We start from the raw sequence: 27,826 nt of genomic DNA, 5'->3' as shown, positions 1-27,826 counted from the left end.
AGTTGGGAATACTTCCCCAGATGCACAGTGTGTTCGGAGTGGAGAACTTTCTGGGTGCAGTCAGCATCTGCCAGTGCCGACAGTGACCACAGCTCTTCTGTAAGTTTTACTGCCCAGCAGCAGGATGGCACTGCAGGTAAAGGGTCCAACCACGTCTTGTTAGAGTAACTGAGGTTAGAAAAGGTCTCTTACTGGTAAAACTAGGGGTATTCGAGATTAGTTAAAATTTGGATAGCATAATTCAGAGGTAATCCTCACCCCTCATAAATAAGGTCAGTCTACCAAGGCCCTGGGGTGGTGCCAGACGTTTAACCCAATGGCACCGTGCCCACCACTGCGTTGGAGGGCAGCTAATGGTGGGGATGAGGAACCTGAAAATCCTGTCCCTGAAATACAACCACTTTGAATAGACTTTTCATGCCATATGCAGCTGGACCGCCTACAGAGTGAGCCGGAGTGCGGGGGGTTCATTCAACTTACGGAATAGGTTGTGGGAACTGTTTGGTGCCTAGTAATTTTTTGTTTAATAAATATTGTGGCGGCCCTGGTTGGGTAGCTCAGTCGGTTAGAATGTTGTCCCAATACACCAAGGTCGAAGGTTCGCTCTCTGGTCAGGGCACATAAAGGAATCAGCCAATGAATGCATTAATAAGTGGAACAAGTTGATGTTTCTCTCTAAAATAAATAAATAAATAGTGGAATCTGGACTGAGATCCATTTTCACTATCTATCATCTGCTGATCAGTACTCACCCGACACTGGAGACCTCACAGCATCTAGTGGAAATGAGCGAATGCTGTGCACAAACGAGATGGCTCAGCTCTGGTTCCAGTGCCCGTGAGATTATCTGACTTCTCTTTATCAGTTTCCCTCATCATCATCAGATAATCTGATTATCAGTTTCTCTTCATGGATCCATTGGTTTTCAGGTCACCTATTTATAGACAACTGGTAGGTGGGCACAAGGTCCTGACTGTTACATCTTCTTGTTATAGTTACCACCAAAAATATTGTTCTCTGTCACCTTAGGTCTATTTTGGCTGATACATATAATACATACATTTAATTATACATGTACCACAGTGTTTGCATGATGATTTCTTATGCCTTTTTAGATTTATTTCTGTTGTAAAATTATACACATAAGATTAGAGAATAATGTAATGAACAGCCCTGAAGCTTTATCACACCTTAAGATTTCCTTTAGATCTTTATTTTTCGAAAGGCCAGAAGCTTTTGACACAGATATTTGTTTTTTTTAAATGCTAATCTCAAATACAACTACAATGTATATTAGGCCCAGGAAAAATTTATCCAATGCCCTTACACATCGACAAATTTTGAGAATCTGTCACTGGGAACTTAGTTCATTTGGGCCGCCGTAACAAAAGCAGACACTGGGTGGCTTATAACAAGATAAATTGATTTTGCCTAGCTCTGGAAGCTGGAAGCCCAAGACTAGCGAGCCAGCACGGTGGGGCTGTAGTGAAGGCCTCTTGCGGACTGCAGGCTGCAGCTTCCAAGTGCCCTCACAAGGCAGGAGGAGCTGGGAGCAGTGCGGGGCCTCTTTCACAGGGACACTGGCCCCATTCAGGGGGGCTCCACACTCAGACCCAAGCACCTCCCAAAGGCCCTACCTCCCAAACCATTACACAAGAGGTTAGGATTTGAACATACATATTTTGGGGAGCATAAATATTCAAACTATAGTAGGAATTTAAAAATACAAAGATATTAACATAAGTAGACATTTTAACTCTTAGGTAGCTTGAGTGATATTATGGAGGTAAGTTAGTTATGTGGAAAAATTAAAAATTATGCCAAAAGGAGAAGAAATGAAAAGATCTGGGGGCAGGCAGAGGTGGGAGAACAAGGCAGCTTTACTAAAATATGTCCTCGTTCGCTTCTGTAAATTGAATGCAAATGTCCCTAATTTCTGAAACTGTGATGTAAAAAAGTAATCGCGTTAAAAAAAACCATATGCCAGAGTAGAATTTCAAAATATATTTCACATTTCTAGGATCATAAAAGAAAGTCCCTGTAAGCATCACCTTAAAATATATTTTATCAGAAATATAGTTTTGCTATTAAAATAAACATTTGATAAATATCAACATGTACTCAGATATACTATACAGTGTAATTTCAACACATATTTTCATGGTATATTTCATATAAGAATGATAAATTTTTACATTATTTAAAAAACTGGCAACACGAGTTCAGACTTAACATACCCACGTCGCACACTGGGAAGCCTCCACATGTACACATAGACCCCCTGTGACCAGGCCACGCTCCCCAGGACGCAGCAGTGGCCCGTGGGGATGCTGGTGCAGAAGTGAGGGCTGCCGCTCAGCTCAGGGGGCCTACAAGCCACAGGACGGTTTGGGAGGTGGGGGGCATATGGAAAACCGAGTCAGAAGTTTGCTATACTGTTATAGCAGGTTTGCTCCACTCCCCATCCTACCTCCTCTAAGAAAAGTTAATTTTGTTTTTAATTTTAAAAATTAAAAGTCTGAAGCTTCAAAGCTGTCTTTTAGTACTTTCAGCCAAAACAAACAAAAAACACTTAATTCTCTTCATTTTCTGATTTTATGACCAAATATCCTGAAGATAGCGTTTTTCTTCTTTTAAAGCAGCCAAAGTTTTCATTGCTTCCAGTTTATCAACTCCAGCCTCTTTGCTTATTATTTCCACAAGGGTATCATTTACATCCTTGGCCATATTCTTAGCATCTCTAGAAAAAAGAAATAATTGTAGCAATAACAGAGAAACGGAAATTTTTACCAAATCCTCCTTAATGCATGAACCGAATTCCCATTGATGCCCGATCACTATACTTTAGTCCTGCTTCCATTTCTCAGGAAAGGTCTCCCAGTCCCAGTCACCCACCCCCTCCCTCGACACCCATATCTTCACACAGCGACCACTCTAATGTGCCTGGCCCACCCCCCTGGTCACAGTTTAAAATCCTTCAGTGTCCTTGTCCCAGGAGCAGTTCAAATCCTAAGCACCTAAGCACCTTCTGATCTTGCCCCTGCTCACCTCTCATTCCCTCTCCACTCTCAAGCACATAGTGGGACCTGCGTGCCAAGGGCAACAAGCTCTCTCTGACAGGGGCGTCTAGGGCTTCATACGTGCATGCACACACAGCAATCACCCGCTTACTGAGAACTTACATGTCCCTGGCCCTTCTCCCAGTGCTCTGACGTGGCTCAGCTCTGCTCACTCACAGGAAGGGTGAGTGCCCTCCGGGGCGCCCCGCAGAGCCCTGAACAGCATTTGCTACATTGCAGGCACCTGGTCATGTGCTCCCCGCCCAGGGAGTGCACTATCTGGGGGGCAGGGAGCGTATCTCATTCATCTCCACACCGCTCAACACTTGTACAGGGCCAAAGCACTCAGTAGGCTTTGAGTGTTTGTTAAATGAAGGAAGTGTTAAACAGGCCCCTAGCCTGTCAGGACCTGAGCCTGACCTGCCCCTTACAGTAATATGCATGTCAGAGTCATTTCAGAACTGGTATTTCTTTCCCTGTACTTAAGAATCAAATCTCTCATCCCTACATGTCTGGATTATTAACTGGCTGCTCCCTTCATCCTTTAACAAATAGCACTGCCTGCCGCCGCCACCTGGCACCTCAGCAGGACGGTCACGTACCCACACACGTAGATGCAGCCGTTTTCACGAAGAAGGACCCTTGCCACCGGCTTGCTGTGAAGGCGGATGTTGTCTTGCACATACTTCACGGGGGCCCCCTCCTCCCCGACAGGGGCGTCTCTTGAGAAGGAAACCTTCAGGTGAGTTAGGATTCCACGCTTCTGGAAATGTCTGAGCTCTTCTCTGAAATACAGTATACAACGGTCACTGGAAGGTGTGTAGTTTAAAGTTAAAAAGTCTGCAACGAGAACTGTACACCTGTGACTGAGTGACAATACGAGAATCGTAGAGTACCTGAATAAATAATCCCTATCCTGATGTCGGCAGCCAAAAAACAACCACGTTGCCCCAAAGTGTTCATCTGGATGTTGTTCTTGGAGTTTCTCTCTATGTAAAAAAGAAAGATGTTTAACATAAGTAATATGTACAACCCATCCTTCTCTTTGATGGAAATACTGTCCGCCCGCAAACCCAGACAGGTCTGCCAAATCTATTGTTGCAGCCCTTCGAAGTCCATTCACCGAATTAACCACCTACTCTCCACAGGGTGCCTCAGCCCCTCCCGCAGACGCCACAGTAAGTGTGTGTCTCCACGAGCCATAGACACCTCCGAGCTTACATGACATTTTTCCAGCAAGAAAAATTCAAAACACCACACTGTTAAACCTGGACCAATTTCTATATTCAATAATAATAACAATTTTATGAATACAATTAACTCTCAATGAATACAATGGGAAAGGGGCACAGGGCTTTGAAAGGTAGAACGATCTGTGTGGACACACTGATGAGACACGCCGAGTGTGTCTGCCACTACTCTTCTGCTTCCCTAAGGAAAAAACTAAAACAAAAGAAAACAACAAGAAGACTCTGTTCAATGGATGTTACCCCACTGTCTGGGGAATGGTACATAAAAACTTCATTATTTCACAAATGGGGAAGAGAAACACAATGTTATTTATTCTGTATCAAACACAATGATAAAAAGTTATACCTATTAATATCACCCTATTGAAAATCACAGATATTTGGGGCTTAACTTTGAAACTTACAGTGTAACTGGATGTGTCTCCACCGATTTTATCTACTTAAGGAACAGATGCAACAGCCAGCACAGCGCCGCAGCATAAAGGTCTGCTGCAAGTTTGCCGCCAGCTGCGGGGCAGCCGGGGAGGAAGCGCTCCAGTGAAAAGGGCAGTTCCAGCAGGAGGCAAAGCCTCTAGGAGTGGGCATGTTGGTTTTTCCCACGGTGACAAGTTACGTTATGCTGTCACACACTGCATGTTTCAAAATAAATAAGTACTTTGCATCTACAGTCCAATACCCTAAAAACCACTGCGGAAACAAAAAAGCGCCCTGTTCCATTCCCACCCAGGACCACAAGGGATCCGCATGCTCGCCAGCCAGCGACAGCACGTACCTGTGCTGCAGGAAACCAACGAAGGGCGCTACGCCAGTTCCCGGGCCCACCATGACGATGGGGACCGCGGGGTCACTGGGTAAGTGAAAAGAATTTGTTGTCCGGGGAGAGATGAGTATCTGGAATATTAAAACAACATAATGTGAAAGAAAATCTAAAAAGCACATACCCAAGATGATCTTTGCTAAAGAAACCAGGAAGCACAAATTCCCCTCAAAGAAACATCATAAGTTTAAAAAGCATTACGTCTTGTTGAAATCATGTACATGTTTGTCAACTACAAAGAAACAAACAAGTGTTGTAAAATTGGTATTTTATAAATTTTTATTTTCTAATCAAATCAACAGTGTTTTAAAAATGACAGGCTCCGGATATCTGAGGCAGAACACTGACTGGATATGATCACTCTTTTTCCAGTTCCATGAACAAGATCTGCTCCCCAGGACGCAACCCATTGCATGTATTCTGGAGAAATGCAGAGGAAAGTGAAGACGTGACTCTCTACGTTTGTGCAGACAGGAGCAATACAGATTAACATCAAGATGGTGTGGAGAGTTGTAAGTAAAAACTAGGCAGCTGACGGGGCAGTTGGGGCTTGCCCCAAATACGCTGGAGAACTGTGCTATGGTGTTCTGCGTTCAAGCTATTTCTGTTCGTGCTAAACTCAAAGTAAGTGATAAAGACAGATAAAGTATTTTCACCAAAATTTTAAAAGATTCTTCTTCTAAGTCATATGGCAGGGTTACTTGCAAGGAAACAATTTGTAAACATACAGATATTTCTTTTCAGTTTCACTTTGGCATATGCGTACGTTATGCTGGGTGGTACTAAGAGTTAGGAATGATAGGAATCCGCTCTACAGTCCATGCTGGTAACTGTGTATGTTACCCTTAATTCAAGGAAAAATCAACCTTTAATTCAAGGAAAAATCACATGAAGTTCATCAATAGGACTTACTTAAGTGAAGAATTGGCAGAGTTGTGTCAAATCATTGTTCTCATTATGGAATGAGACTAATTAATATCACATTAGCCTTGATTCATTGATTTAATAATTTTGTTGAAGATACTCAGTATGACAAGCACTAGGGATAGAGAATGGAGCAAAACCAAATCCATCTTCATGGGACTTACATTCCAGTGGGTGGAAAAAACAGTGAACACACACACCCCCCGGGAAGGACGGGCGATTAGCTCTCACGAAGCAAAGTAAGACAGGACACGATGGGCACGGCCGTGAACTGCTAACAGAAGCCTGATCTGTGTTCAGGGGCTGCAAGGAGCCCTGAACAGAAGTCACTCGGCTCTTGCTGCAGCACTTCTCAGACGGGCTGCAGCACCGCACACTGACTTCTGGCTGTCCTTAACGGCTGCAGCTAGGCTCTGCTCCCTGAATCTCCTTCACCCGAGATCTAAGCCCAAGGAGCAGGCCTGGCCTGATGATCCGTCCTTATGCCAGAGGGGACGACTGAGGGAGGCGAGCCATGCCACGCCATCAGGCCCCGGGCTCCTGCTCTGATGTATACAGCCAGTCTGCTCAACTTTGCCGCCAGCTGCAGGGTCTCACTGGTGGAGGCTAAACGCTAGTGGGAGGCGATGTCTATCCCACTGGGGGTTGGGGGTTGGGGAGTGGGGGGGGAACGTGAACAATTGTACTACCTACCAGTTTGGGGGAGGGCCTGTGGTGGATCATGCCCTAAATGTTCTCTACACTTCCTATACTAAGCACCGTGAAACTTAGTTCTAAATTGTATCATTTTTATCTGCACCTCTGACTTCTGAATATTGGGTAGTCAATTAAAATCTGATACAGTGGGGAAGGAAAGAGGGAGGAAAAGGCAGGAAGAAAGTGAGAATATAAGAAAGATACCCCTCCTTAGTATTTGTGATACATTATAGATATACTGTTATTTTTTAACTTTGTGGAGCTCATCTGGTATTATATGATCATGAAGTAACATAATACTTTTATGCCAATACTACAAGATTTCTTTTTTTTTTAAAGATTCTTCTCAGGTTATCAATGTTTTGTAGTGATATCATAAATCTAGAGTATGGAGGAAGGAGGAGAGAAATGGATGGACACACACACACACACACACACACACAGAGTAAACCACCTCTGTTGCAGGCCGCAGACTGAGAAAATACCAAGTTAAAGGGCAACGTCAAGCAGCGATCTTCCTGTAAGCCCTCTTGCGTATGTACCAGAGATCTTAATTCCCTCTAAGAGCTGTGACCTCTTCAATTCCAGTAACTTATAGCAACCAAACCAGTCATAAGATAATGCTACAAAAGACACATTCATTTCTTCAATACCATGGAGAAGGAAGACTTCACAATAAAGCCTGACTTTTTTTTTTTTTTTTAAATTTCAGTCATTCTTATGGGTGGGGAGGGACAATTTTATACTGTTGCCTATGCATGTGGCCTCGAAAGAGATTTTGCTGAGTGCTGTATCAAAATATAAAAGATGTCACTAAGTCCAGATACAATGTGTCCACAGTTTCAAAATAAATAACATTTTTCTTCTATGTGTTTCAAAAGCGATCCCCCCACAATGTCTTCTCACTAAGGGCGCTCCTTCAGAATCTAGACACCACAGCTCTGAAAAAAGGGAAGAAACAGGGCAAGTGAAAATCCTGCTACCCAAACTGAAGGACATCAAGTCAATCTTTGGTTGTCAACTGACTGCCACTCCAAAGGGACTTATTCGGAACAGAGTATGTGGCTTAAACATACAATGAAGCAGTTTTCAATAATCACTTGGCTCTTCCTGAGCCAATCTACCAAAAACATTAACAGAAAAAGTCTTCTATGATATGACAAGCAAAAGAGAAAGGACTGTATTATATAAAAATCATGTTTCGCACATCTACAAAACGCTCGACCACTTAACAGAGTGAAAGTATGTAATGTTTTCCTGACTTTCCCACAGGGATTTAAAAACTCAAGTACGGCATACACTCTCCTCTCAATAATCCGATGGTAATGGACAGGGAGACTACATGTTTCTTCTAATCAAGCAAAGAACATAATTTCAATGATGCCAAACAGCACACTGCTAGTACCTCTGGAGCCAGGGCTTTCATGCCGTCTGCATGGGATGCATGCGTGTTCGGCAGAAGAAATGATTCGACCAACTTGGCCAGCCAGCCTGTGCACACGCCCCTCCGCAGATCCAGCGACGTGGTGTTGGACGAGAACTCCACAACGTTAAAAGCAAAGTGAAGCTTCCCTGGGTGAGCTTGACTGGAGCTGCAAAGACACACACACATCTTTAAACTCTGCTAGGACCAATACATTTAGGCCAAACTAACCCATTCTTATTGCAGGGAAAATCCAGAGTCGGGCAAAGTAGGATTAGTTATGAGTAACGAAACACTAAGTTTATTCTTGTGTTTTTACTTATTAATTATTGTATTATTTTCTGCAGGAAAGACTGTAAATCTACTTTTGCTCCACCCTGTTTTTCCTTATGGGCTCTTACGTACCTTCTAACTCCTGGAGAGACCAGCTCTATTGCCACTTAAAAGCCCTGCCCCTGCCCTCCTTTCACAGTATCACTCAGGGAAGCTTCTAACGACCTGTTTGCCTTTGAGACTAGGTACGGTAAGATCTGTACGCTTTCCCTCCCTTCCCCGTCCTGCTCCACTGTCCACTGAAGGCGAGCGGGCACGCCAATAATGGCAGCAGGAGGAGAGCTGCTGCCTGAAGTGGGAGCTCGGTTTGGAGCATTGGAGCCACTGAAGGTTCCCTGCTCTAGGAACTCTTGGAGGACAGGACTCCTAGCACTGGCCTGCTTCATTCCTTCTTATGCTTGAGACTTCTCCACAATCGGGTAAGTTCTCACTGAATGCATGTGGAGCTACTAAAGATTTGGAAGGTGGACTTCCGTAACATTTTGGGAGGAAGATGCTACATACCGTGTCAGTAAATATCAGTACCTTGCACATGAGTAAGGTCTGGGCTGAAGCTTAGGAAGATGTTCTAGAAAAAAAATAAAAACAAGCAATTATTAACTCATGGATACTGAAAATAAATGATATATAAGGGGTAAAAAACAGTCAAGGTCTCATTTGATTCTTATTTTACTTATTCAAAATAATTTATGTTTTAGTTTTAAATCATATTTTGAAGTACATGTAAATTCACCATATCTAAGTAAAATACTATAGAATATTTTTTCCAAATTCCTAAAGTAAACCAGACATACTGCATTTCCTTATCTGAAATCAGTGTTTCTACCTGACGGCTGGTTTCTGAAACTAGAGGATGCTATAGGATAAGGTCCATGAGTGGGCTCCAGGGTCAAGAAACCCATTAAATTTTCGTGTGTGTGTGTGTGCAGTCTTCTGGGGAGAGTGCTCAGACAGAGTTTTCCGATTTCAAATAAGATCATGACCCCCAAAAGATTAAAGACCTCTATTTTAAGAATTATGGGTATTGAGGCTTGAAATATATTTTTCCTTCTTATATTTATATGATAGTAAAAAAAAAAAATAGGAAGGGAGCAGTAGGCATTTTTAAATCAAGTCATTGAGGAACCCAGTGAGTTCAAGATACATAAGGGCTTCTAAAACAGGCTAAGAAATCAGTATTTGAACACCTAACTATCCACCAAAAAGCTTTCGAATTTTTCAATATAATGTTTGTAATAATTGTTAGTATCATATTTGTAAGAGTAAAGATTTTCAATTTCATATTTGTAACAGTTACTGTATTTTGCTGCATATAATACACGGTTTTTTGCCGAAATTTTTGAGGGGAAAATAAGCATGCTTATTATACATGGGTAGTACCTAAAGTACTTTGTATCTGTTCTTGAGTTTTGTAATTATTTGTTCATAAAATTGCTTGTACCATAATACATTAAAAAATAAATGCTAAAATTCCTTTATAATACAAAATACAAAAGTCAAGTACCTAAGTATAAATGAATAAAAAATTGAATTGAAAATTAAAACAAAAGATTTTTTTCCTGAAAGTCTGGGGCAAAAATGTGGGTGAGCATTATACACAAAAGGTCATGATACACAGCAAAATACAGTACTTAGCAAAAATTTGAAAAGATCTTTCTAAAATGGCTTGGTTTTAATGAATATAAAAAAGTTTCATACATGACTCAATACTAAGCTTTAGACATATCATGTTTTCTTAAAGAAACTTAAAAATAAGTCAAATTTTAATGCTCAATGCCTTGATTAATTTTTCACATAACTATGTAATAAATGATAATAAAAGTTTTAAAAGCTAATAGAAAATCCTTGAACAGAAACATACTCCTCTGTGATTGCGAGCTTCACAAGACTTCATGTAACTTCCCTGCACGCGTTCTGAATGTTACCCCAAGCCCTCTATCAGCCTAAAAGACTCAGATACAAATGCAGGAGTGTTCGTGTGAATACAGGAAAACGGGGAGGAGCTGTGTTACCTGGTGACACCTTTTACCCTTTGAGGACGAGGAAAGAGGAAAGAGAACAAAATACTGAGAAATAAAAAGAAAAAGCAAGCAGGGCTTGAGTTGTACAGGACAGTGCCTTCACTGTGTCCTGTGGGCATCAAAAAGGACTCTCTCTGGCCCAACAGTAAGAAGTACAACACAAGTTCTCCTGTCGCCAAAGGCAGATGCAAATTTAGGGATTTTACTACTTATCATTGCAGGCAAACACAGTAGAGATGACAAATTACGAGCACAGCAAAGTAATACAAAAGTAATTTGAGTCGAGGAGAGAACCAAGTTGGCAGCGTAGGTAGACACACTGCGCCTCCTCGCACAACCAGAACTGACAGATAATCGAACGGCAAGGAAGTCCGACACCAAGGAGATAAAAAATAAACATTCATCCAGACCGGTAGGAGGGGCAGAGACAGGCACCGGGGCGGAGAGGACTCACGTTGCTGTGGCAGGACTGAGACTGGCGGAATGTGGGACTAACGGGGCAGGCAGTCTGACCACTAGCAGACCCTTGCGGCCCCACATTCGTGCAGATAAACCGAGAGGGCCGGACTCAGAATGGCGGAGAGCAGGGCAGACTGAGCAGTGGGTAGCACCCTGCGGCCCCACATTTGTGCACAGATAAACCGGGCCAACAGAGGGGAGCGAAGCAGACCACGCAACCCAGGGCTCCAGCGTGGGGAAATAAAGCCTCAAACCTCTGATTGAAAATGCCCGTGGGGGTTGGGGCAGCAGCAGGAGAGACTCCCAGCCTCACGGGAGAGGTCTTTGGAGAGACCCACAGGGGCCTAGAGTGTGCACAAGCCCACCCACTCGGGAACCAGCACCAGAGGGGCCCAGTTTGATTGTGGGTATCGGAGTGAAGGATTGAAGTCCGGAAGAGAGTGAGGCGGGCGCCATTGCTCCCTCTCAGCCTCTCCCCCACGTACAGCATCACAGCACAGCAACCAGCGTTACCCCGCCCTGGTGAACACCTAAGGCTCCTCCCCTTAAAGTAACAGACACGCCAAGACACACAAAAAAATGGCCCAAATGACAGAACACTTCAAAGCTCCAGAAAAAATACAACTAAGCGACGAAGAGATAGCCAACCTATCGGATGCATAGTTCAAAGCACTGGTTATCAAGATGCTCACAGAATTGGTTGAATCTATTCGAAAACCAGATGAAAAAATGAAGCCTATGCTAAGAGAAACAAAGGAAAATGTACAGGGAACCAATAGTGATGAGAAGGAAACTGGGACTCAAATCAACGGTGTAGACCAGAAAGAAGAAAGAAACATCCAACCAGAAAAGAATGAAGAAACAAGAACTCAGAAAAATGAGGAGAGGCTTAGGAACCTGCAGGACATCTTGAAACGTTCCAACATCCGAATTATAGGGGTGCCAGAAGGAGAAGAGGAAGAACAAAAAACTGAAAACTTATTTGAACAAATAATGAGGAAGAACTTCCCTAATCTGGGAAAGGAAATAGACTTCCAGGAAGTCCAGGAAGCTCAGAGAGTCCCAAAGAAGCTGGACCCAAGGAGGAACACACCAAGGCACATTATCATTACATTACCCAAGATTAAACGCAAGGACCTACATCCCAGATTACTGTATCCAGCAAAGCTATCATTTAGAATGGAAGGGAAGATAAAGTGCTTCTCAGATAAGGTCAAGTTAAAGGAGTTCATCATCACCAAGCCCTTATTATATGAAATGTTAAAGGGACTTACCTAAGAAAAAGAAGATCAAAAATAGGAACAGTAAAAATGACAGCAAACTCACAGTTATTAACGACCACACCTAAAACAAAAACAAGAGCAAACTAGGCAAACAACTAGAACAGGAACAGAACCATAGAGATGGAGATCACATGGAGGGTTGTCAATAGGGGAGTGGGAAGGGGAGGGGGGGGGGAAGGTAAAGAGAATAAGTAGCATAGATGATAGGTGGAAAATAGACAGGGGGAGGGTAAAAATAGTGTAGGAAATGTAGAAGCCAAAGAACTCATAAGTATGACCCATGGACATGAACTATAGGGGGGAATGTGGGAGGGAGGGGGTGGGCAGGATGGAGTGGAGTGGTGGGGGGAATGAGACAACTGTAATAGCATAATCAATAAATATATTAAAAAAAAAAGTAATTTGAGTCATTACAATTCTTATAGTCACTAAGACTTCACTGAAAGCCCCACCCCTCCCCTGAAGCAATTCCTCCAGGAGGATCTGAAGACCCCTTCAGTTGGGAGTTTGAGACCCCAAGAGACAGTATGAACGAAAACAGGATCAACATACATCTGAGTATTTCGTGACAGGTCTCTCCCCAGCTTAATGCCCAGACGTGCTTTAAGTAAGGCCCCTTGCGCTGGTGCAAGAGGAGAGCCCCCCTTTGCTCCTGAAGAACCCTAAACGTGGACTTGCACAAAATCTGTTTCCTGCACACAAAGCGCACACCTCCATCAACTAAATGTGATGTTCACTATCTGTGAAAAAAATAGTTTTTTGTCTTAGAAAGCTCATTGTTAGATAAAATTTGGAAAAATGCTTTCTGAAAAACAGTAAAATAGGATAGATGCTGAATGCTGAGCAAAAAATGAGAATTAAGACTGGCTATATTAAGAGAGAAAATGATAGTGACAATGGTAGAAGAAACAAGGAGACAAATAGGCTTGGAAGAGGGATTCTGTCGGCCTTGAGGGCAGTTCAGATGTCAAGGTGCCTGGAAGGCAAACTGTGAGATGCTGGCCCACTGCTCACAGCTCGTTCAGATGTGCTCCCGGGTGCCTGCACAGAATCCACAGGCCAGGCGACATGACAGCAACCACGGTTCTTTGGCACACAGAGCAGCCCTGGAGCTCAGGGACCATGAGCTTACGTGACCACTTACCGAGCAGGAGGCTGAGCGGAGGTTGGCAGGATGGGAAAGCGAGCAGAAGGTCTAATACGCTGGCACAGGCATCTCTTACAAAACGGTTGTAATCGCTCGCTCCCTGTCTGCTGCACAGCTCCTGCAGCCTTCGCTTTTCAGCACCGTCACTGGTATAGTCCACGAGGGCTCGCAAAAATGCCTGTGGCCAAAGGAAAGGAAGCAGACTTAAATCATCATGTGCTCTGCGGTTACAGCGATTAAACTATTTGTTAGTATCTACCCGGGGCTGTGCCCGATTATCCAAGAAAAAGTGAGAGAGCCACTACAGTGTGGTCAGGAAAAGAGAATTTACTTTGCTATTTGCTTTAATGTCAGCCTGTTAGGAACACCCACTTTTCTCTTGGATTTTTGTTCACCTTTCCTATATCCTGAATTAACCTCTTTAGTCACAAGTATGATCTCAAATTATATGTCATGTATATCTGAGCAAAAGTGATAAAAAAGTCTCTTAACTCGACCTTTTGTGTCAGTGCACAATACTGTTCTTGCCTTAGCTGACAGTTACAACCTATACTTCCACACTTACTGGTACTGGTAAAAAGCAACTGTTAGGTGCTTTTTAGGTGATAAGCACTGGGCAGGCGAGACACTGGGGACAAAATGACATCTACCTTGCCCATAAGGGCTCACGGGCTCCTGAGAGCAACAGAAGTCAAGGAGTAATTACTGTGCAAGAAGCTAGCTCCCCCAACAGAGACAAATGCAGAACGTTAGGGGCTTCCCAGAATGCAAGACTGAGCTGAGGGTTGGCCACATGAAACAAGGGGGATGAAGAAGGGCTAAACAGATGGCACAGCCACATGAAGGCATGGGGACCACATGCAGTTCAATATACGAGCAGGGAAATGTGGACATGGGACGGAAGGCAGAAGAGACAGGAAAGGCCAGAACGTCAAACACCCTGCAGCTGTGGACACTTAGTCACTCAGATTCATTGCAGAAAGAGCAGAATATGAACAGGAAAAGCCAAACAAAGTCCTGAACCCCAAATCTCAAAGACTGACCCAAGTCCAAACCCTTGAACAAAGTACCAAACATGAGAATGATTCGGGGTTTCAATGCAATTCCAAGCTTATCTAATCTGACAAATATAGCTCTTATTACTCAAGGTTATTTAGGATGAAAGCACTTCAGCAAGTCATTGCATCAAATGTTTCCTGAATGCTAATGGATGCTGCTGCTTTATTCCCTGGCTCAGACGTCATGTGTTCCGGATTCCCTCACCAGGTCTGACCAGACTGCTGCTCCTGTGGAGGTCACGGGCTCCCAATGGCTTAGCTGTGAACCCTGCCTACCCAACCCAGAGACTCACACATTACATGGCTTTCTCAAGGTGCCTGACACAGTGCCAAACACACCACAAGCACCTGGGGAAGGCTGTAGAATGAAAATTTACCCAAGTCTCTGCAGGGATCTACGGTAAGGTAAAAGAGTTTGTCAATGACACTTTGTACCAATTTCTCAAGTCAACGAAACTTCCTGAATTGCAGTCAAATAGCAGCAATTGTAAATCTTTACATTATTTTTTGCTTTAGAATTACAGAAACTTTATGGTACTAAGAATACCTAAGAATACCATACGGAAACTTTATCACACACTGCACTGCTGCAGAGAACAAGAGGATGGAAATTACTAAAATTTATGCAAGTATTTTTAAAGTAGCAATTCTACTCCAAGAAATGTATTTAAAAAATACTTCAAATAGGTGTGCAAAAATGAATATAGGGCAAGAATGCTCCCCTCAGTTTTTTTTAATAGTGAAAAACTGGAAGGAACCAACTGTCCGTGATTAAATCAGTAGTTTAATTCTGGTGTGCCCAAGGCATCTGTTGTTCTATCCCCGACATCCTTCCAGGCCGAGTACATACACTACTGATTTCTTCTTAAGTGAAGAACACGTTACAGAACGGTACATATACTAGAGGACCTCAGTTTTTTAAAAAAGCAAAACAATATTCAAGCATTAACTCTGAGGGTTTGATTATAAAGAACTCTGGCTTCTTGAGTTAGCTATTCTTGCGTCTGCAATTTTTACAATGAGCATATTACTTTTGTGGTAAAAATATATACATAATTCATGAAATTAAAAAAAAGAATTAAACCAACATTTTGAATTTATTTAATTTAATCAAGGAGCTTTCATCACAGTTAATTCTAAACTTTCTCATATGATATGATATTATATCATATCATATGATTTCTCATATTTTGAGAGAGGACTTAGCCTCTCTCAAAGTAGTTTGCTTCCCAAAGGTGACAAATGCAATAAACACTTAGGAAAAAACTGCATCGTGAAGAGTGGCCTAACAATAACACTGTTTATGCTCCCTGGCCATATCCATTTGGCAAAGCACAGGATGGAAAGTTTTACTCCTGAGCATCCATTTGAGGAACATGGTTAGAATAAATCAGTTAAACTTCTTCTGTTTTTAAATATAGTTTCCGGCCAAATACTGACATCTAGTGGATAGTTCTACCTCTAAATTTACCTAAACATCAATACAGGCTACCAAAATCTTTCAATATTTCCTGGCACATTCTGCCTTAACAATAATTAATTCTGGAGTTTTACATAACAGGGAGCTTAACAACATTAAACAGCTGACAAATGGGGGGGGTGACACTCTCATTTCTTGTCAGCCATTACAGACAAGGTGTCAACGTACAGTTGGAGAACACAAGGTCATCTAGGGCCACTTTCATCACTAATTAATGCACTACATCAAATTAATGTCCTGTAAAAGTAAGACTAACAAAAAGGCTTATTTACAAAATCTCACTTCAATAGGACACATAAGGTTTCCATGTAAACACAACATAAAAATATTTGTCTATGACAGTTATGAAGATGCCACACACCCTTGGGAGCTAATCTTGAAAACACACTGTGAAGTTCATCTTTTCTAAGACTTAAGACTTCAAAGGGCAGACACCAGATCTATTTAACAAATCCAACACAGAGCTAACCATATTTGTAAATAGTTTCCCAAAGAAGAATGAAAAATACCTTTTTAGGAACAGCTCGAATTTCAAGGCACCAGGTAAGAATGGACTGGAGAGAACATCTCTCAGGTATGTGCTGGGGCAAGGCTGCTCCTTTCCAAGTAGACACGGAGGCGTCCGTGACACAGAAAATAAAGAGTGAATGTTTTGTCCTCCTAACACACCAGTGACAGCAGTACTTTATATTACAGTGTCATCAAATTGCAGTATGATTTGTGTCATTGTTCATTCTGTCAAAAAATTTCCTCAAAATAAATCCAGCAGAAAAGCCAATTTTACAAAAAAAAAAAAAAAAGTATAAATTTAACAGATTAACAACCAAATATAGGTATGCCAAATAAAAGGAAGGAATTTATTCAAAACCAAGGAACAGAAAGTCAAATGTGGCAGTGGTCTGTTAACATCCCGTGTAATTCTCTAAACGAATTTTAGGCCCTGGCCAGGCACTCGGTTGGCTGGAGTGTCATCCTGACAAGTCAAGGTTGCGAGTTCAAACCCCAGTGAGGGCACATACGAGAATCAACCAATGAATGTGTTAAATAAGTGGAACAACAAACCAACACCTCTCCCTGTCCCTCTCCCTCTTCCCCTCTCCTCTATAACATCAATACATTAAAAAATGTTTCAAAAAGTTTCAAAAAAAGAAAACACCTTTAGAACTGCCTGATCTAAAAAAACCTTTTCAATTATAAAAAAAAGCAATTATTTACATTAAATAAGCAATAACATGCTATAATAAACATAAAAGAAAAACAATTTTAAAAGGCTGGTAACGTTTTTCTTGTATGACATTTTAATACGTGAACTTAGAAACACAATAACACTAACTTCAAAGAGCAAATAAATTAGCCCAACTAACCAACCTACTTCTCCCCAAAGCCAGTTACATTCCCTTTTAATGTCCGTAAGTGGCCAATAAGCACAAAACCCATCATCACCTCACTCAGCGTGGCTGATGTAAAGGTCAAGAACCCAGCAACACCAGCCGGTGCCTGTGTTCCTTGGCTGACAACAGCTGGTCCGCTGGTGCTCAATGGGAGCCTGGGGGGAGGGCATGCTCCCCCTAGTCACCTCTGAGTTGCTGGCCCAAGGACACCTTAACAAAAAGATCAGAGCCCTACCTTTCTTCTTGGTGTCTGTTTTAGTTTTCAAGAGGACACGGTGCTCCCTTTGGTCTGTGAGCTGCAGTCTTTGGAGCAGGCTTTGCACCTCAGACTCACTGTTGGGACAGATCACGTTGAAGGCGTCTCCAGGCTGATAGGAAAACTCTGTCTTCTAGAGAAGAACCGACACAAAAGAAAAAAATCCCATATGAACTAAAGATTTTAGTTGTGAGCAACAAAATCATAGTTTTTACTACAATCACCATTTTAATAAATCAGTTAGAAACACAAAATGATTTTAATTACAAAATAGCTAACAAGCCCAACGAACTGAATGAACATACTTATTAGGAGTTATTTTAAAAATGAAATTCTGTATTTATCCACTGTTTTGATTTACATCATTGAGTACTTACAGAATGGAAGCTGAGACCTTCCTCATTTTTTATAGAGTAAGGGATCTCAGTAAGTAGTGTTTTAGTAATCCATGAAAAAAAAAAAAAAAAGAAAACCCTCTTACACACACACACACACACACACACACACACACACACACACACACACACACACACACGGGCACCGGCACGTCATCAGCAACAGAAACCACCTGAGGCCATCTGCACTGGTTTTCAATTTCCCGTCCTTACTCCTTTCCTCTGGGGAGGGGTAGGGTGGGAGAGGACACTATATTCTTTTCATGAGTGGAAAACGTTACACCATCTGGCTTGGTACTGGCTGTGAACAAACTGTGTGTCTATTAAGGGAGTGATGCAGAACACAGACCAGCGTCCTGGAGAGGGCCTCTCACCACACACACTCAATCCCTGGCCTGTGAGGGAGACAGACTGGACCCACCAACTGGCCCACTCTTGCATGACCAAAGTGTAGAACAGCAGAATAAAAAATGAAATGTTCTGATGTACACAGAATATTTAACAATATGGAATATTAAAATGTTCAAAAGAAGCATGGGACGACTCAATAGTATGTACGCAAAACCTAGTTTTGATGCCTGTCATTTTTTTTTCTTTTTTTATTAGGAAATTCAACTACATCTACATACACAGCCTTGATGCACCCTCATTCTTCCGAAATCACAGCCCACTGAACTTCTCAGGGCCTTCATCAAAATAAAGGGCTGAATTACACAACTCTCAAGAAGTACTCAGACACTGAGGTTTCAGGACTGTCCATCAGTTTCTTGACCTGAAGTCAACGGATTTGGGGACGGTGCTGAGGATGGGCTAGTGGATAAAGTTCAGAGATAAGTACACAGTGACCCCTGAAGCTGTAGGAAATGTTTAAACATAATCATTTCTCTGGAAAGAAGGTCAGTGATTTTCTTCCAGATTCTCAAAGGAAGGAGAACCGGTGCTCTGAAAAAATGAACTAATATTTGACTGTCTAGTCTGAGTTCCATTTCCAACTAGCTCGTTGGCCTAGGTAAACAGCTTCCTCCCAGGACTCTTCTCGCATAGAAAAGCTGTTTTGATGCCATTATACTTTCATGGATAATATGTAAGGTGGAAACACTATTCTCTCAAGCTGCTCATTTTAGGCCCTCCCTGAAGTGAGAAGAAAACAGGTATGAGGTGGAGAGAAATATGATGAGTTAAGAATAAAAGTCCAACTTCCAGTCAAGATGGAGGCATAGGTAGACACACTTCACCTCCTTGAACAACCATAAGAAGGATCATAACCAACCTCAAACCAAAAAAACACCCCAGAACTGCCAGAAAATCCAACTGTATGGAAGTCTGACAACCAAGGGTTTAAATAAGCCATATTCATCCAGAAGGATAGGAGAAGCAGAGACAGGGAGCAGGGGTAGAGAGGACGCAGTGTGGTGGCAGTGAGGTGGTGGCGGCCGGAAGAACGGGAGGTCCCACATTCATGTGTGGAGGATAAAGATCGGGAGGGAGACCTGGGGAGCTAGTGATCCCAGCCCCAGGCCAAACTGCACAGCCCATGGTTCCAGCGCCAGGGAAATAAAGCCTCATTAACTGTGGGTTGCGAAAACCAATGGGGGTTGGGGCAGCAGAAGAAACTGCTGGTCTCTCAGGAGAGTCTGTTGTAAGGGCCTGCACAGTCCTAGAATGTACACAAACCCAGCCACTCTGGGAACCGCCACTAGGCAAACAGCTAGAGAGGCCCCAGCTGCATAAAAGTAGGTGAAGTGACTGGAAACAGGGTGAGTGCTGAGCAAGCCTCCAGCAGAATTGTCTCCCCTCTGGCTCCTCCCCCACATACAAAGCCACAAAGCAATGAAGTGGGTTGACCCACTCCGGTGATTACCTAAGGTTCTGCCTCATTCGATGTAACAGATGCACCAAAACAGAGAGTCAAAGCAGCTCTACATAACACAGAAACAAACACAAGGAGGCTGCCAAATTGAAGGACAAAGAAACATGGCCCAAATGAAAGAGAAGAACAAAACCCCAGAAAAAGAACTAAATGAAACGAAGAGAGTCAACCTATCAGATGCCAAGTTCAAAACACTGGTGATAAGGATGCTCAGAGACTCATTAAGTATGACGAAAGCACCGAGAAGAAATGAAGGCTACGCTAAGTGAAATAATGAAAAATCCACAGGGAACCAACAGTGAAGGGAAGGACGCCGGGGTTCAAATCAATGACTTGGAACATAAGGTAGAAATAAACAGTCAACCAGAACGCAAAGAAGAAACAAGAATTCGAAAAAATGAGGAGAAGTAAAACAACAATGGGACATCTCCAAAAGTGCCAACATCAGAATCACAGGGATGCCAGGAGAAGAGGAAGTGCAAGAAACTAAAAACTAGTTTGAAAGAAGAATGAAAGGAAACTTCCCTAATTTGGTAAAGGAAATAGACATACAAGTCCAAGAAGCACTGAGAGTCATACACAAGCTGGACCTAAAGAAGGCCATACCAAAGAACATCATAATTAAAATGCCAAAGGTTAAAGATAAAGAATCTTACAAGCAACAAGAGAAAAGGAGACACTTACCTACAAAAGAGTTCCCATGAGACTATCAGCTGATTTCTCAAAAGAAACTTTGCAGGCTAGAGGGGACTGGCAAGAAGTATTCAAAGTGATGAAAAGCAAGGACCTACAACCTAGATTACTCTATCCAGCAAAGCTATCACTTAGAATGGAAGGGCAGATAAAGTGCTTAACCAGACAAGGTAAAGTAGAAGTTCACTATCACCAAGCCCTTATTATATGAAATGTTAAAGGTACTCATTTAAGAAAAGGATCAAAACTATAAACATTAAAATGACAACAAACTCACAACTATCAACAACTTAATCTAAAAAACAAAAACAAAAACAAACTAAGCAAACAAGCAGAACAGGATCATTTGGAGGGTTATCAGCAGGGTGGGGGGAGGGGAAGAATGAGGTAAAAGATACAGGGATTAAGAAGCAAAACTGGTAGGTACAAAATAGAAGGCGGGATGTTAAGAACAGTATAGGGAATGGTGAAGCCAAAGAACTTACACACTGGACCCGTGGGCATGAGACTAAGGGGGGTGTTGCTGTTGGGAATGTGGGGTACAAGGTGGAGGGGGACAAAAGGGGAAAAACTGGGACAACTGTAATAGCATAATCAATAAAATATACTTAAAAAAAAAAAAAAAAGAATAAAAGGCCAGAATCCTGTCGGAGACTCACTCTTCTTGAGTGCACGAACTAGAATACACACAAGCAGGTCTCCCTGCACTCCTTGACAGCATGACTGTGCTGGGAAATAAATTCTGTAACTTACTGAAATGTCCAATTCTACCAGCAGAGTGGTTTTTATGGCATCACTCGTAGTCAGCTGAACTGCCTTTGAAATTGGAACTTTAAAAATTGGATCCACTGAAGTCACGGGTGCTTGGCTTTCCTCCTTGAGAAACAAATACGACAAAATGTTACTAAGTGCATTTTTCAATAATACTTACCATTGCTTCACTAAGTGACTACATATGATCTACGGATCTTATAAAACATCCTGGCTATATAAGTATTCCTTCCTAAGGTAAGTGACTACACACATACGCTTCTCCATCTTTCAAGAGAGAAGCTCATCATACTTCAAACTCCCTGTCTTAGACATCAGAATTTCTGAGATACTGACACGAGATACGAGCATTTTCACGTAAATTTCTAACAGCCTTCCTAATACGCTGTACAAAGTGAAATAGCAGGCATGCGTATTTTAGGAAGGTGATCCTGAAGGAAATGACAGGTGTTTACAACTGGAAGGTGTCTGCACAGGTGGTCAGTCGTGGGCAGTGACAGTCAACAGGGCTTTCTCAGTGGCGAGATGCTCCATACCTGCACTGGCCAACAGAGGAGCCGCTAGCCTCGTGTGCCTACTCAGCACTTGAAAATGGCTAGTGTGATTCAGGAGCTGGATTCGTTCTTAATTTCATTTAATCTTCGGGAATTTAAGTAGCCACACGTGCTAGTGGTGCCTGTATTAGACAGCGCAGGTCCTGGAAACTATAAAAAAACCTGATTCTGTACTGTCCCCATGCCTTTTCCAACTTGATGTTCCCAAGTTCTACTAAAAGTAGAGACTTACTTTTAACAAAATGCTAGTAAATTCATTTCAGGTAAGTGGCTGCCTGGGAAGCTGGAAGAGGGTGAGTGCTGAGCGCCTGAATCGTAGGTAACACTGGGGGGGACTGAGGCACCCTTCCCTCCCCCGCACATCATTTCTCAAAGCCATGACCCCGAAAGGATGCCTTAGTAAGAGAGACTTTTCCAATCTCTTTCCCTCTAAGTGTGTCCTTGGAGCAGGTTAAATAGTTTTCCTTAAATAGTTGAGATTTTTAACCGCATTACTGACAACTCAAGCCTATTTAGTGACACCTATCATAAAAGAAACTTTCGGCAGGCCCTCACCCTACTGAAGCGTCCTGCCAGACTGACTGATCAGGGCTCACCGGGCCACCATCACGCGTCTCCACCCTTGCAGCGCGGAGGTGCGGGCTCTGCAGCAGGTCTGCGCGCTCTGCACCCTCCCGCAGAGGCCGATTTACTGGTCGCCTGTCCCCTGACATTTCTCCCAGCACACTTAGAGTAAACTTCCTGGGCAGTCCATCTTTTAATGTGGAGCCATGCCTGCTTTCTTCAGTTCCCAAACCTGACTAAAATGTACCTTATTGTAATTACCTCACTTAGTTCACAAACTAATGCAGCGTAAATCCCAAAACAGTAACTCACACTAGCTTTTATGAAAGCTTTAGAAAGATAAAAAAATATGATGCTAAAAAATTACTATCACATCAGATGTTTGCAAACAGTTCTAATGTATTAGAAAGTTGTACTTAAATTGTTTCTCATTTCAAGTCTTTCTTTACTAAAAAGAAAATTAAAGACTAGGAATCATGACCACTGCTTCGAGGGTGCGGCTTACGTAAGAAAGCCCACGTGGGCTCCAATCGGCCGCATTCAAAGCCGGGCTGCAGAGAATTTACCCAACGCGCGCTGCTGTAGGGGTTCCAGGGCCATATACTGGCAACCACGGGAAGTCAGCTACTACTTCACTTGAGCTCAAAATTTTACAAACCACTTTAAAGTCACTTATTTGACAGGAAAAAGGTGTTCTATCCAGGGGTGTCCAACCTGCGGCCCGTGGGCCACATGCAGCCCCGGGTGGCTGTGAATGCAGCCCAACACAAAATTGTATTTACTTAAAACATTATGAGACTTTTTTGTGAGTATGTGTCACAATGTATTTAGTGTGTGGCCCAAGACAACTCTTCTTCCAGTGTGGCCCAGAGACACCAAAAGGTTGGACACCCCTGCAAAGAAAAATCCTTACTATATACAAAACAGGTCTGTAAGATATTGTTAAGAAAAAAAATAATCCCCAAAATGGAGCACACAGAATAGCAAAGATCCACCCTGGAAAAGAGATGTTGCTCTAAATGATTCTTTTAAGTTTAGCTGCTGCGAGAATTTAATTCTCCAACACAACAGAAAAACTGAGGTCTTAACCATGTACTTCTTCAAAGACAGAAGTAATATAACACAACTGCCTCTGTCATACATGGAGGGCAGGCCTCTGGGGTAACTATGCAACTCTACCACCGCAGAAGCAGCCACAGAGGGCTTGCAAATAAAAGGGCATGGCTGTGTTCCTATGAATGGATGGGCATCACTGTGTTCCAATAAAACTTTATTTAAAACAGAGAGCTGGCAGACATTTGGCCAGCAGGCCATAGATCGTTGACCTCTGTTGTAATTTAAAAAAAAAAAAGAAAGAAACCCCACATACGTGGTAAGATAATACACAGCATGAAGTAAGACTGCTTACCTGGCCAAGAGATTCACACAAATGCACCTGCAAATATTCTGGTGGTAAAGCAGGAATATTCAGAGAAGCATTGGACAGCGGGGGTATTGAATGGGTAAGTGAGGACTCAAAGTCTGCAATCAAAGCACTTGATTGACCTCCGTTCACTGCATTTTGTTCCGAAACCTCAAAATCCTTTCTTTCTGAGTCATCTAATCTGAGAAGTTCAACTTGTGATTCGATGTGTATTAATTCCGGTTTCACAGGGTCCATCCTCTGGGGGGCAGTTGATGCTGTTTTGAGAGTCCCAGTCATCTCTTCGTTTCCTCTACTTGACATAAAATGCTTCTTGAGGGCAGCCCAGAGCCCGTCAACCCACGGCTCAACCACAAGTTCTAAACTGGATTGTTATAAGAAAAAAGGGAAGAAGAAACAAAAGCCTGAGTTCTTCATTTAAATACGTAAGAACAGGTAATGGCAGTGTTTCCCCATTATGCAGAATGTCAAGCAATTGTCAAAAACACTACAAGTCTATTCAATGACTGACTAAGTTAAAAAGCAGAACATTACTATGAGTTCCTCAGCACTGAGCTGTAAAATATGAGCTAATATAAAAGATGAAGAACAGAAATGAAGATACTTTGAAGATTTTATTTATTTTTAGAGAGAGGGAAAGGGAGGGAGAAAGAGTGGGAGAGACATCGGTGAGCCAGAGAAACACCGATCAGTTGTCTCTCGCATCCCCAACAGGGCACTTGGCCTGCAACTCAGGCTTGTACCCTGACTGGGAATCGAACTGGTAACCTTCTGCTCTGAGGGACAGTGCCCAATCCATTGAGCCACACCAGTCAGGGCAGAAATGAAGATACTGGGTTGGCCAAAGAGTCTGTTTTTGTTTTTGTTTTTTTTTCCATAAGATATCTCTAGTAGCGCTTAGTTGTCTTTAACTTCATTCGAAACAGTTTTGTTAGATTGTACTGTGACAGCTGTCATATCAGCATGCATTTAAAAAAATTATCAAAATTGGTGAATTTTTGTCATTTTAATATTGATGGAAGAAAATGTGCAACATTTTCAGTGTATTATGTTTTATTATTTCAAGAAAGGGAAAAATACAACTGAAACACAAAAACATTTGTGCCGTGTATGGAGAAGGTGCTGTGACTGATCGAACGTGTCAAAAGTGGCTCGCTAAGTTTTGTGCTGAGCGATTGTGCTTGCTGGACGATGCCCCACGGTCGGGTAGACCGGTTGAAGTTGACAGCGATCAAACTGAGACATTAATTGAGAACATTCAAGGTTATACCATGCAGAAGACAGCGAACATACTCAAAACACCCAAATCAATAAAGTTATTGGTGAAAATGAAAAATGTGTCTTTTATTTTATGGAACAAACTAAAATGGACAGTTGGCCAACCCAGTATTTTAGTAGTAGGTAATAGGAATGTTATGCCTCTTCATAAACTTCCTAAAATAGAGTTGGTAATCTTTATTTTAAAAAGCTTTAATTTTAAACAAGCATGCTAGGTTCTGAATCGGCTAACAGAACTTACCCAAAATCCAAGGCTCATCTAATATTACAAATTAATAATCACATCAATAGAATGCAGTATTTTTCTCTGCCTAGCCAACTTAATGATTATTTCCTACATATAAAAATATCACCAAGAAATCAGTGAAATAAATGCTAACTCTTTTGACTAAGTAACTATTCAAACCTTCTATCGGTTCTGAACAATTTTTCTGGTAAAATTTCCAGGGAGGCAGACAATCGGCGGGGAAGCAATCTTCCTTTAGGTAAGTGGAATTAATCACAAGTACATTTGAAATGTGTTGGTCTACTTATTCCTGACAAAGTGTGATTCCTCCACAGTAACTTTCCCCACGTTCCCTGCAGAGAAACTGTGAGTGAACATACAAGAAAGATTGTGTCAGGACCTTGGAAACAACACCTTCGTCTAATTACAACCGAAAGGAGGTACCAATTAAATTCCAATTCATAAAACTGCATGACTGTTAAGAAAAGGCTCATTTTAAACTCTGTATTATTGACTCTAATTTACTGGCTATAATTTCATTGTATTCATTAGGTCCTCAGTTTGGTACAGCTTACCCTCAGGAGCCTTTAGAAAAGTAGTAAAATTACAGGTTCAAAAATGACAGCTACAATGAGAAAAACCAGTCTCACGACTCAGAAGTACGAAGATAAAAATCATAGACGCTAATGCTCACAAGGTGCTTACTGTATGGAAAGCACTATTCTAAGAGGACAACCTGTATTAATTCCTTTCATCCTCCCAAGAACCTTACATAACACACATTATTATCATCTACTTCAAAGAGGGAGAAATGGGAGCACGAAAAGTTTAAGTAATGTGACCAAGGTTTCAGTCACTAGGGGAGAGAGATCAAGGATTTACATCTAGGTATTTGGACTCCAGTCGGCATTCTTAACACTTTCGATGTGGTGGTATATTGAACTAGGATGTCTTCTTGAAAATATTTTACTTTTAGAAAAGGGAAAATTCAAGCAAGGTAGTTAGGTTGAAAATTTAAGACACGCAGCTGAAACATACATTCAAAAATGTTAACACCTGATCCAATCAACGAATGGGGAAACCAAAAGCCTTTAAAGAAAAGTAAAATAAGGACAGAGTGACAGGCCTAATGGACCACATGAGGAGCTAGCAACTGAACAGCTCATACAAGACAACGAACATTTAACGTCAGTGAGGTTCGGGAAGAAAATTAAGAAGTCCAATGTAAAGTGACAAAACTAAAAGGTAACATGCAAGAAAATGTGGGAGAGCTTTGTCACCACCATCAGGAAGAACATGTGCACTGGGGACAGGAACAGCCACAGCATCACAGCTGCAGGCAACAATGGGCAGGAAGGGGGAGCTTAGTGGCATGAAAGTACTGAGTTGGCCAAAAAGCCCGTTAGGGTTTTTTCTGTACAGTGGCTCTAGTAGCGCTTAGTTGTCTTTCACTTCATTCGAAACAATTTTGTTAGACTATCATATCAGCATGAATTAAAAAGAAAAAAATCAAAATTGGTGAATTTTTGTGCAGCCATTTTAATATTGAAGCTGGAAGAAGATACACGACATTTTCCGCGTATTATGCTTTATTATTTCAAGAAAGGTAAAAACACAACTGAAACGTTAAAAAAGACGTGTGCAGTATATGGAGGAGGTGCTGTGACTGATCAAACGTGTCAAAGTGGTCTGTGAAGTTTCTTGGTACTACTGACATTCGTGGCTGGGGGGCTGTCTTCTGCACTGGAAGATGTTTAGCAGCACCCCTGGCCTCTACCCACTAGAAACCAATAGCAAGAGATAGCCAACATACTCAAAATATCCACATCAATAAAGTTACTGGTGAAAATGACAAGTGTCTTTTATGGAAATAAATGCGACAGACTTCTTGGCCAACCCAGTATATCCAACACTCATGCGAGGTGGTAATATGCAGAAAAACAAGACACTGGCTGAGTCTGTCATCATTCATCAACACAGGTGTAGTGAGAAATCACTTAATGCACGCACCTCATAGAAAAAATCCAGTGTGCGTGCTGTGCGGCTAAAGTAGTTAAAGGTTAGATGGCAGAGTAAGTTGTAGGACAATCAGTATCTATAAGATCTTTTAATAAACATTAGGAGGATGTGAATGGTGGCAAGAGTGTGGAATACTGAACTGTAGAAGTAAGAATAAATAAAAGTAATGAATATAAAAATTGCATTTCTGGTGGACATTAAAATGTAAGGAAGAAAGTGCCAAGGAACGCAGCCTGCTGTGAAGGCCGGAGCTGCACTCCCTCCCAGTGACGCATGGGTGGCTGGGCACCCTCCACGTGAGGGGACCCTCCCCTGTGTGCACCACAGAGAAAGGCACACACACAGGCTATCCAAGTTCCTAAAGAAAATGCTGATTTTTCAAATACCTACACATTTCTGATAAAGGTAACTGTACTGGGACGCCTTTTGCAATTTC

At 42.1% G+C, this 27,826-nt stretch overlaps 1 protein-coding gene across 4 annotated transcripts in view; it reads right to left on the bottom strand.

Moving 5' to 3' along the window:
- Positions 1–1,094: 1,094 nt before the first annotated feature.
- The window catches only part of MTRR (5-methyltetrahydrofolate-homocysteine methyltransferase reductase), a 33,452-nt gene continuing 6,720 nt past the window's right edge, over positions 1,095–27,826 (bottom strand). For 3 of the 4 annotated variants that reach the window (XM_024578475.4, XM_045186336.2, XM_045186339.2), the window contains exons 5-15: positions 23,853–24,231; positions 21,309–21,431; positions 17,577–17,730; positions 16,460–16,548; positions 13,410–13,590; positions 9,028–9,070; positions 8,152–8,338; positions 5,082–5,200; positions 3,956–4,048; positions 3,662–3,844; positions 1,095–2,740 (exon numbers count right to left, since the gene is read on the bottom strand). In XM_024578475.4, the coding sequence (XP_024434243.2) occupies positions 2,596–2,740; positions 3,662–3,844; positions 3,956–4,048; positions 5,082–5,200; positions 8,152–8,338; positions 9,028–9,070; positions 13,410–13,590; positions 16,460–16,548; positions 17,577–17,730; positions 21,309–21,431; positions 23,853–24,231 (1,696 nt within the window). In that variant the 3' untranslated portion in view covers positions 1,095–2,595. The remainder of the gene's footprint in view (positions 2,741–3,661; positions 3,845–3,955; positions 4,049–5,081; positions 5,201–8,151; positions 8,339–9,027; positions 9,071–13,409; positions 13,591–16,459; positions 16,549–17,576; positions 17,731–21,308; positions 21,432–23,852; positions 24,232–27,826) is intronic. The other variant, XM_071219704.1, reaches the window with a different exon arrangement.

The sequence above is a fragment of the Desmodus rotundus genome, chromosome 1 (assembly GCF_022682495.2).
Source record: "Desmodus rotundus isolate HL8 chromosome 1, HLdesRot8A.1, whole genome shotgun sequence".
Classification (NCBI taxonomy): domain Eukaryota; kingdom Metazoa; phylum Chordata; class Mammalia; order Chiroptera; family Phyllostomidae; genus Desmodus; species Desmodus rotundus.
Note: the sequence above shows the minus strand (reverse complement) of the source record. Positions and strands in the feature narration are given on the sequence as shown.